General features: G+C 43.8%; 1 protein-coding gene across 1 annotated transcript; it reads left to right on the plus strand.

Moving 5' to 3' along the window:
- Positions 1–1,797: 1,797 nt before the first annotated feature.
- Positions 1,798–11,358, plus strand: LOC117349226 (transcription factor HES-5-like). The gene is made up of 4 exons (XM_033922422.1): positions 1,798–1,833; positions 3,606–3,659; positions 8,267–8,447; positions 10,419–11,358. Exons 1-4 carry the CDS (start codon positions 1,798–1,800, stop codon positions 10,667–10,669), a joined length of 522 nt encoding a protein of 173 aa, XP_033778313.1. The 3' UTR covers positions 10,670–11,358.
- Positions 11,359–11,934: the final 576 nt, after the last annotated feature.

Here is an 11,934-nt window from a genome sequence, read left to right on the forward strand (position 1 = left end):
AACATGGCATCTGTTTGAGACCCTTGAGGAACAGAGTTGAAGTTCCCCGGGTGAATTCCCATTCACCTTTTCCGTCAACCCCAGCTCGGTATTCTCTCATTCTCTGCCCCCACTCTGTTCATCTGTCCCTTCCAGTAGTCTGCAGATTGCTGATAACTGATTGATCTGTCTCTGATAAAGTCTAATCTCCTTCTCTGCAGTTCATACTTCTGCCTGCTGGATGTGGGTCTCTGACTGGCGGGTGTTTCCCAGGCTCCAGAGCCAGTCAGGGTTAGTCACGGACAATAGACAATCAATGACCTGACACGGGAACAGCTGCAGAGAACCTGGTACAATGGGGGACTAACATACCCAGATGTTAGAAAGCTCTAGACATGCAAGATTTTTGAATCCATGCTGTAAATTTCGTACAGTCCTACTCTGACCCCTTAGCATGATCTGCCTCTGCGACTGCTGTTTGGGTTTTTATTTTCTATGGGTGAAGAACTCATGTGCCCTTCAGCTTCTGCTGATTTCAACTCTTTTTCCTTATACAGTAAAGCCTTGGTTTGCAAGCAAAATTAGTTCCAAAAACTTGCTTGCAATCCAAAACACTTGCATATCAAAGCAAATTTCCCCATAAGAAATAATGGAAACTCCACAACCCAAAAACTTGAATACAAAATACTGTATGTACTCGTATTGCAAGACCTCGCTCGTTTAGAACAGTCACTGCACTCCCGCAGCGTCAGAGAGAGAACCATCGGCTCAGTTGTGATGATGTGACGCGTGTATACTGTATGTACTCGTATTGCAAGACCTCGCTCGTTTAGAACAGTCACTGCACTCCCGCAGCGTCAGAGTGAGAAGAACCATCGGCTCAGTTGTGATGATGTGACGCGTGTATACTGTATGCACTCGTATTGCAAGACCTCGCTTGTTTAGAACAGTCACTACACTGCAGCGTCAGAGAGAGAAGAACCGTCAGCTCAGTTGTGATGATGTGACGCGTGTATACTGTATGCACTCGTATTGCAAGACCTCGCTTGTTTAGAACAGTCACTACACTGCAGCGTCAGAGAGAGAAGAACCGTCAGCTCAGTTGTGATGATGTGACGCGTGTATACTGTATGTACTCGTATTGCAAGACCTTGCTTGTTTATCAAGTTAAAATTTAATAAAATATTTTGCTTGTCTTGCAAAACACTTGCATACCAAGTTACTTGCAGTTCAAGGTTTTATTGTACTTGTAATTTGGTACTACTAAAGGGGATGGGACTTGATCTACCGCTTTTTCTGTGTGGTTGCAATCAAAACGGTTTACATATTTTGGACAGGTACTTATTTTGTGCCTGGGACAATGACGTGTTAAGTGACTTGCCCAGAGTCACAAGGAGCTGCAGTGGGAATTGAACTCACAACCTCAGGGTGCGGAGGCAGATGCATTAGTTTACAAACCACAACGTTGTTATCCTCTAAAAATGCCTAACCTAGGCACCCGTGACTCTGTCCCTCACCCTCGCATTAATAGTACTTTACTGGCATAAAATTAAGAACTAGTAATTAAAACTATGATGATGATGATGATGATAATAATAATAATCATAATATGAAGGAGCACTGAAAATTTCTCATCCCAACCAACAAAGTTGGGGCTGTCTCCCTCGAGGGCTATAAATGTAGTCCAGCAGTGGGGGATGGGGGTCTCTTCAAAATTTTTTGACAACGTTAGTCCTCAGTGTATATGCCCAGAAATAAGAAGGTGTGGACAAGATTTGCCTCTTTGCGGATGATACCAAAATCTGCAATAGAGTAGACATGCTGGATGGTGTGAATAACTTGAAGAAGGACCTGGTAATGCTTGAAGAATGGTCTGAAATTTGGCAGCTAAAAGTTAATGCTATGACATGCAAGGTCATGCATTTGGGCTTCAAAAACCCAAGGGAAAGGTATAGGGCTGTTCTCCCTGGAGAAGAGGAGACTTAGAGGGGACATGATAGAAACCTTCAAAATCCTAAAGGGCATAGAGAAAGTGAATAAGGACAGATTCTTCAAACTGTGGGGAGTCACAAGCACTAGAGGTCACTCGGAGAAATTGAAAGGGGACAGGTTTAGAACAAATGCTAGGAAGTTCTTTTTTACCCAGAGGGTGGTGGACACATGGAACGCGCTTCCGGAGGATGTGATAGGCCAGAACTCTGTACAGGGGTTCAAGGAGGGTTTGGATAGGTTCCTGGAGGATAAGGGGATAGAGGGGTACAGATAGAACTTGAGGTAGGTTATAGAAGTGGTCAGAAACCACTTCACAGGTCGCGGACCTGATGGGCCGCCGCGGGAGCGGACCGCTGGGCGAGATGGACCTCTGGTCTGACCCGGTGGAGGCAACTTCTTATGTTTGTTCTTATATTTAGGGGGTGAAGAACTTATGTGTACGACAGAAGAGCGGGTCTTGGGTGTGATTGTATGTGATAATCTTAAAGTGGCCAAACAGGTTGAAAAAGTGACAGCGAAAGCTAGAAGGATGCTAGGTTGCATAGGGAGAGGTATGCCCAGTAGGAAAAAGGAGGTATTGATGCCCCTGTATAAGACTCTGGAGAGACCTCATTTAGAATATTGTGTACAATTCCGGAGGCCACACCTTCAAAAAGATATAAAAAGGATGGAGTCGGTCCAGAGGAAGGCTACTAAAATGGTATGTGGTCTTCATCATAAGGTGTATGGGGACAAACTTAAAGATCTCAATCTGTATACTTTGGAGGAAAGGCGAGAGAGGGGAGATATGATAGAGACATTTAAATACCTACGTAATGTAAATGTGCATGAGTCGAGTCTCTTTCATTTGAAAGGAAACTCTGCAATGAGAGGGCATAGGTTGAAGTTAAGAGGTGATAGGCTCCGGAGTAATCAAAGGAAATACTTTTTTACAGGAAGGGTGGTAGATGTATGGAACAGTCTCCTGGAAGAGTTGGTGGAGACAGAGACTATGTTTGAATTCAAGAGGGCCTGGGATATGCACGTGGGATCTCTCAGCGAGAGAAAAAGGTAACGGTTACTGCGGATGGGCAGACTGGATGGGCCATTTGGCTTTTATCTGCCATCATGTATCTATGTTGAGTTTGGACTTGAATGAAGTTAAGGATGATTCTTGTCTGAGTATGGCTGGCATTGCGTTCCACAGTATAGGAGCCATAACGGAGAATATAGATTTACATTCCGACGCCTATGTTTGAATGAAGTAGTTGAGCTGACTGAGGTGTGGGCAAGGCTGTTTGACTTTTTCACCTTAGTCAATAGTGATGCCACGCTCCCTGCACTTCTGCTTTCCCTAAGAATATTAGGACCAGGATTGGAACGGACTCTTTGGGATGGCCTGGGGTAAGATAGCAATCCTAAGATGTGAGAGGGTAACGCTGAGTCTGTCCTTTATGGCTACGAGTTTCCTAGTAGTTCTAAGCAATGCAGAGTCGGCCTGCTCCTCAGCCTCCAGCCTCCATAGTTTTTCATTCATCGTACCAGTCTATCTGCCATCCATACCCCCTGTTTAAACTGTCCGCTTTTGGGAACAGGAAATGCCCTTCCACCCACCAGCTACACCTTGTATTGATCTTTGCATTTTTCTCATATAGGAACCGCTCTCATATATAGCCACATACAATGATGATGATGACATGAAGAAATCCGTGAGTGTGTGATTGCCATTCAGCAGAGCACAAGGACTTCAAAGAGCCTTCAGACTTCTTTTCTTTCTTTGTAAACCTAATAGCTGCTTGAAGAGATACTGGGTCACACGGGCACTGGTCTTCAGGGAGCAATGAGGGAAGTGTGCTGTTGGCACCAGTCTGGGAGCTGAAGTTTCTCCGAGTTTCCCACACTGTCAGCCTGGCCCAGTTCATTCAAGCAATCGACAAAGGAAGTGTGCCATACTATAGGCTTCATTAGCCATGGGGCTTTGACTGCCTTCTATGTTAAGCTGAAAGCCGATTCCCTTTGTAGACCATCTGGACAGCAGTTTCTCCCCGCCCGGAGTGAAAGGTGCTCTGGGGTGATCTCAGAAGCTGAGAATTTGTGAGGAGAGAGGAAAAAAGGGGGGGGGGGGGGGGAAATCATAGGTGAAGAAATCTGCTAAAATGGAGCCATCAGTACTGCCGTTTGTTTCAAATTTCAGTTTAAACTATCATATCCAGGATGGAAAATCATTCAATATCCATAAACAAAATTTATAATTTGCATTTTTTTAAAAATCGAATGATCTAGAGCAGTGTTCTTCAACCTCCGGTCCATGGACCAGTGCCGGTCCACAGAAATTTCCTGCCGGTCCACAAGGCCAACACGTGTATCAGGCCCAAAACAGTGTTCTTCAACCGCCGGTCCACGGTGCGATCGATGCGGCGTTATCTTCGAGCCAGCTCCCTCTTCCTAACTGATTCAGTGCACAAAGCCACGGGCAGCGGCTCCTACGGGCATCCTGCGCCTGAACCGGAAGCCTTCTCTCTGATGTTGCAACGTCAGAGGGAAGGCTTCCAGATGAGGCAAAGGACGTGCAAGGTGCAATTAGTACTATTATGGGGGCGGGGTCTGGAGTGGAGATTGGGTAGAGATGGGCGGGGTCCGGCCCATGACTTAGCCCAGTGTTCTTCAACCGCCGGTCCATGGACCGATGCCGGTCCACAGAATCATTTTTTTATTTCTGCCGGTTCATAGGTGTAAAAAGGTTGAAAAACACTGATCTAGAGAGGTCGGAAACTGAGACTCAGGTACCAGGCACATTATTAGTATAGTTCGCTATTGATTTAGATAGGGAATAAGAACATAAGAACATAAGCGTTGCCTCTGCCGGGTCAGACCAGGGGTCCATCGTGCCCGGCAGTCCGCTCCCGCGGCGGCACCCCAGGTCCATGACCTGAAAGTGTTCCCTACCTAACTTAAAATACCCATACCCTGTTCACTCAATGTCCTGTAAGGTAAATCTCTATTTGTACCCTGTTATCCCTTTCGCTTCCAGGAAGTCATCCAGTCCCTTTTTGAACCCCAGAATTGTACTCTGTCCTATCACCTCTCCGGGAAGCGCGTTCCAGGTGTCCACCACCCTCTGAGTGAAGAAGAACTTCCTTGCATTCGTTATGAATCTGTCTCCTCTCAGTTTTTCTGAATGACCTCTTGTTTTAGTTGTCCCTGCTAGTCTAAAGAATCTGTCCCTCTCCACCTTCTCTATGCCTTTCATGATTTTATAAGAATGGATGTTATAAGAATGGATGTTAAAAATGTTCTTCAAATATAAAGATGTTCCCTTTTTGTCTAATATTATAAGAATGTACCCAGATGTTTCACGTCCGACACAGAAGAGAAGGAAACAGTTTCTTATATTGAGACCTAAGGTGGTTCAATTGGGGGCGACCTTTTTCTGAGGTACCCTTGTACATGTGTGATGATTTACAAAGAGAACAGATATGTTTTTTATGAACCGCAGCAGTTATCTAAATTTATTGCTTCTCAAGACAATAAGTAATAATTAATTCTGATTCTCACTCCGTTTAGATAAGGGGTTGTTCTATGGCAGTTGAGCCGCCTTTTGGTTTTCCTAGTTATATAATTTGTTAGTTAAATTTCAGCAATTTCAGCTGTGTCGCCAATTGATTGTGGACTAACTATATTGTGTATTTAAAAATTTTTTTTCCTGAATTATGTGGATTCAGTGATAATTTCTAATTTCATGATATTTTTTTCTTGTGTTTTGATTTTGATTGTCAAAATTATAAAACCAATAAAAAAATATAAATATAAAATCGAATGATGACCAAAATGATTTATAGCATTATTACAATGCAAGTCCCTTTCCCAAAAGAGCTTACACCTGTAAATTACCACATAATTATTTTAATTATTTTTCAATCTAATATGGGGGCCCTTTTACTAAGGGCTAACTGATAAGTGCGTGCTAAATGCTAACACGTCCATAGAATATAATAAAAGAACCCCATATTTAATAAACCATTTTCCCGGATTCGCCAGGAAACGCTCAAACCAATTGACAGCACAATATCAAAAATGAAATTGCCAAAAATATAATATGTCAGATAAACCCAAGACAAACTATAATACTGTATGAAGCCAGATCATAATGGAATATCCCCCCTTTTATCAAGCTGCGCTAGAGGTGTTTAGCGCAGGCCAACGAGGTAAGTGCTCCGACGCTCATAGGAATTCTACGAGAATCAGAGCATTTACCGCTCCGGCTGCTTTTAAAAGGAGCCCTATGTTAGGTATTGTAGCTGATATGGTAGCATTTTATAGGATAGCATGTATAGAATATTATTACATAATCTAGAGTGTTGTGAATATATACTCCACAGACCAGCGTACTAAGGGGTATGTCTACTAAAGTGTGCTAGCAAATGGGCTTAGCATGGATAGCGTGGGACTTTCCTGTGTGCTAAGCCCATTTCAAGCATGCCCAAGATACTGTGTGCACCTGGTAGCACTATAGAAATAATAAATCTTTGCTGTATCTAACATGCGCTAACAAATTAGTGCCCCATTTTATCCCTAGGGGCGTCAGAGCATTTACTATTGGGCTTCGTAAAAGAGGCCTGGTGTGCTTTATTTATTTATTTTTTTAAATCTTTATTGATTTTCAAACTTCGACAGTACAATACAATTAATTGAACATATAATACTGCATAAAACGCACTATTAACTACACAAGCAATACATAAAACAATCATTTTCTCCCATCCTCCTCCCAATTATTCATACAATATTATAATTAGGTAATTTTAATCCTCAAAATACATTTCCCTCCCCCCACCCACCCTGGATGTGTAAGGAAATCTAAGACAAGGAGAGATACATGACCCTTATTGAGAGGTAACAAATGTAGTCAATGGGCTCCACACTTTATTAAATGAATTACTAAACCCCCCAACATTCCGCATTCATTCTCTCATATTTATATGTGGTACACACATTTGCCCACCAAAATGTATAATTTATTCTTGTCGTGGCTCTTCCAGTTATGTGTGACTATTCCCGTCATGATCAAGAAAAGACGGCTGCTTTAAATTTCATGCAACTCATAGGTATACATTTGACTGTGCAGCGCTGAGGGCATGCTAATTGTTTTCATGCACTAAATCCATTAACACCCCTTAGTGAATAATACAGATATAACATGATATAAACCTTACCATTTTGTTAACAGTATAACAATAGTACCATGAGCAAATGTAAGCATCAATGAGGTAAATTGAAGATGACAAATTGAATCCTAGTAATAGGATTAGTATGAAACATGATTTATTTTTGTTATATGTCCCATTAAACATCAACAAAACCATAACATGCAATTATTAAAAATGTTAAAAAAATCTCCCAATTTTTTATTTTATTTTATTTTTAATAATTGCATGTTATGGTTTTGTTGATGTTTAATGGGACATATAACAAAATGGGAGAAAATGATTGTTTTATGTATACTTGTATAGTTAATAGTGCGTTTTCTGCAGTATTTTATGTTCAATGAATTGTATTACACTGTCAAAGTTTGAAAATCAATAAATATTTTTTAAAAAATCAACAAAAGTAACAACAGATTTCTCCAAATGTATTTTGTCTAGGAAGTATCCTGGTTTTTTAAATAAAATCTGTCTATAGCTCCCCAGGTTGCAACTGTGAACTATTTCACACAGCTGTTCCCCAGCTGTGCAATAAATCCCTACATCTAAGCATCTACACGCACCCGCGGTTTGTTCCCAGCGTCTTATGTGTCATTCCCAACGGCTTGCATATTGTAACTCCACACTCCACCTGTTCTTTAACACAGAGAGGGCGTCTTCTCTAACCTCCCTCCCCCCACCTCCCCGCCCTTCACCCAAAGGCAGGCAACAGCCAGTGTAGCTACTTGTAATTGAATCTCCCGGTATTGTTTCTGGAATCTCAGCCATTGGATGCTGAGTGTGGGAAAGTGTTGTAACCTGGGACTCACAGATACAGCCGCTGATAAGGAAGAAATAAATAGAAGGGGGAGGGGGGAGTCTTCTCAGTCACTGCATGAAGAGCTGAAAGAGGTTCAGATGGACAGCACATCCCCGCTAACTAAAATGGGCCCCGCAAGCATCGTTGAGGGTTCCAGGAACAAGTCATTGGCAACCACAGAGAGAAAAAGAGTAGGTGCTTCTTGGAGAGATTCTTTTATAGAAAGCTCGTTAACAGAGACAGCTTTTTATTACCTCTGCTTAAAATGTGCATGGCAACGCATAATTTGCTTTTCCCCTTTCTTTTGTGGTGACAGCTTAGAAAGCCAGCGGTGGAAAAGCTGAGGAGGGATCGGATCAATGACAGTATTAAAACACTGAGGACGCTGCTGGAGAAGGAGGTGCAAACACACCAGCCCAGCTCCAAGCTGGAGAAAGCTGACGTCTTGGAAATGACAGTCAGCTACCTGAGGGAACAGCGTGGGATCCAGCATCACGGTAAGCTTTTTGAGTGGACAAATTTTAAGGTTCCATTCACAAAGCCGGCATAGCGGCTGCTGCTGGAGCAATCGTACAATGCCCAAAGAAATTGAATGGGCGTTGGAGCGTTGGCCACTACCATAGTTTTGTAAAAAGGGTGGGGGAGTAGTTTGGTTTCATTTTTCTAGTGAATCAAATGATTTCCCCCCCCCATTTTTAGTAAGCTGCGGTAGAGGTTTCTACCAAGACCCAGGGCGCTAAATTGTCCAACGTTGCTCTGATGATCATAGAAATTCTTAGAGCATCGGAACATGTGGAGGGGCATAATCAAAAGAAATATCTAAGTCCCCTTTTGGCCAGGCCCCTCCCCGGTGCACCCACAATGCACCAGGAAGGGGTCAGTACATGGTTTGACAGGGGTTCGGGGGTGAAGGGGGTTCGAGGGGGGATGTTGTGTCTGGCAGGAGGGATTGGGCACCCTCCTGCCTTTGATTGTGCGGGTGTTCCGGGGTGGGGGGTGTTATGTCCAGCAAGAGGGATTGGGCACCCTCCTGCCTGTGATTGTGCGGGTGTTCCGGGGTGGGGGGTGTTATGTCCAGCAAGAGGGATTGGGCACCCTCCTGCCTGTGATTGTGCGGGTGTTCCGGGGTGGGGGGTGTTAAGTCCAGCAAGAGGGATTGGGCACTCTCTTGCTGGGGAAGATTTGGGGGACCACAGCAGGAAGGATTGGGCATCTCTCCTGTCAAAGAAGATTTGGGGGGGGGGTCTCGGGGATCGCGGCAGGAGTTCAATTCCTTCTGACTTTGGACAAGTCACTTAACCCTCCATTATCCCCCTTAATGGAGTTCAGTTCCTACCACAACTCCTTCTGACTTTGGACAAGTCACTTAACCCTCCATTATCCCAGGTACAACTTAGATTATAGGCCCACTAGTCTTGCTTGCCTGCTTGATTAGATTGTAAGCTCTACTGAGCAGGGACTGTTTCTTGAATGTTTTAATCTACAGTGCTGTGTATATCTAGCAGTCCTGTATAAATGATCAGTAGTAGTAAATTAGCATGTGACGACTTTTACTAAGATCCCAGGCAAGCCCAAGGCAAACATAAACAGTGGCTGGGTAAAACCTCTCTGAAGCCAGAAAGGGCATCTGAGGATACGTTTTCACTTTTGTCTAAAAGCAAAGAGCCATTGAGGTAATGGAAACTTATACAATGGAATGGATTCTATGAGAGCTTCTGTGGACCTTAGTAAGGAAATCATTCTGATCATTGGTTCTCAACCCCGTCCTCAGGACACACCTAGCTAGTCGGGAGTTCAGGAGATCCCTGATAAATACAGTATGCCTGAGATAGGCTTGTATAGAATTGGAATACACTTCTCCCTCCATATTCGCGGGGGTTAGGTGCAGAGCCAACCCGCGAATAACTTTTAGGGCCGGCTCTGATTCACCCTAGCCATCCTCCTGCCTCCTGGACCTCTTCACACTGTACCTAGTGGCCTAGTGGTGAAGCGGGGCAGGAGCAATCTTCCTACGCTCCTGCCCCGTGCAGAGCTGTCAAGAAAAGTGACTGCCGTGAGTTCCCATGGTCTCACGAGACTACAGTGGAAACTCACGGCAGCCATTTTTTTGTTGACAGCTTTGCACGGGGCAGAAGCGTAGGAAGATCGCTCCTGCCCCGCTTCACCACTAGGCTGCCAGGTACGGTGTGGAGAGGTCCAGGAGGCAGGGGTGGGTCTGGGTTTAGAAACTCGGAATAACCAAAGTTGCGAGTCCTAAACCCGCGAACTTGGAGGGAGACGTGCATATTTTTATTTTGCAGATTTATCTCCTGCTTGTGGATATCCTGAAACCCCGATTGGAGAGGTGTGTACCAAGGATTGGGTTGACAGCCCCCTGGTCAAAACTACGGAAGTGTTTTTTTTTTAACAGTGTATGAATCTCATGTAAAAGCAATGACCCTAACTTTCTTCTGTTTGTTTCTTCTTAGCATCTGCTTTTGATCCAAAGAGCCCCCCACAGGACTATAGCAAGGGCTACGATTGGTGCCTCCAGCAGACCCTCCGATTCCTGGCTGTCTCCAAGCAGGGGAAGGTCACCAGCACCAAACTACTGAAGCATCTTAGCAGGTCCCAGGGCCCACGTCAGATTCTGCATGACTTTGCTGGCCACCCACCTCACCAGATCACCACTGAGCATCCGGGCGAAAATAGCTCCAGGTCATTCTGGAGGCCTTGGTGAAAGGAAGAACAGGTATCAAATGGACATCATCTCAATGGAAAGAGAGGGCTGGGAAGGTGGGGGAGGGCACACATTTGCCCTTCCGTCCTCTTTTCTTCTGGTTTTACTTCATGTTGAAGTGTTTTCCGGTGCTCACCATTCAACCTATGTGTACAGGCTAAATCCTTATGCCACATGCCTTAATGTCTCAGTAATAGGGATATGCTGTTGCTTTTAAATGAAAGGTGATTCACTATTAAATAATAATCACAAGAGTTACTAGCCATACAAAAGAATTTATACTCGTATATGTCAGGGTAAACTTAACAAATATTGGCAGGAAAACGCCTCAGAATGATATGGAGTAATTAATTATCTGTTTAATGCAACCGTATTTCAATCATGGGCAAAAACAACCTTCCAAAAAAAAGTATCCGAAACCGGACAAAATTGCACAGTTCTTCTTCGCAAAACAAAAGGCTCCTTTTACAAAGGTGCGCTAGCGTTTTTAGTGCACGCACCGGATTAGCACACGCTAGCTGAAAAATTACCGCCTGCTTAAAAGGAGGCGGTGGCGGCTAGCGCGCGGGGCAGTTTAGCGCACGCATTAAGGCCCTAACGCACCTGTGTAAAAGGAGCCCAAAGATAACGTACCTGAATATCAATGTGTGTATTCCACCCGCTCCCAATGGTGGCTAGCGTTTTGGCAATCTGCGTCAGGGAAAGAGGGGTTGCAGTTTCAGCGTCAGTCCTCAAGGGTGTGCAATTTAGTAAAGTTTTCAGGATTTCCCCAATGGTCTTATGCATATTTATTGGGGAAATCCTGAAAAATCTGATTGGTTTGCAAACCTTGAGGACTGAGGTTGTTCACCCCTGAACAAGACGCTTTTACACTGGTTGGTTCTCAGATTGTTTCTGAGCCAGTATAAATTCTTTTGTAAGGTAAATCACTATGACATTTTATTGTTTCATTTCCTGTCATTTCCTACCCAAAAGAGTATAATCAAAATGTGGCTCCATATCTATGTTTTAACAAAAGCTGAAATAATACAGTTTGCATTAAAATGCAGAAAGAAAAGGGGGCAAAAATTGTAAATAAAAAAAGTTTTTCATGCATGTCCTGATCCTACCGCCTGCCAAATGCTGTTCTTATAGATATTGATATCATTGTTTGTTCCCTGACACACAGAACCAGTCCTGGTTTTGCTCCTTTGCATGCAGGAAAATGTAGTTCAACCTTTCTAAAGCAAGGGGTCCTCACTCAGCCAAGTCCTTGGGACACACCA

The sequence above is a fragment of the Geotrypetes seraphini genome, chromosome 15 (genome assembly GCF_902459505.1).
Source record: "Geotrypetes seraphini chromosome 15, aGeoSer1.1, whole genome shotgun sequence".
In the NCBI taxonomy this organism is placed as follows: Eukaryota; Metazoa; Chordata; class Amphibia; order Gymnophiona; family Dermophiidae; genus Geotrypetes; species Geotrypetes seraphini.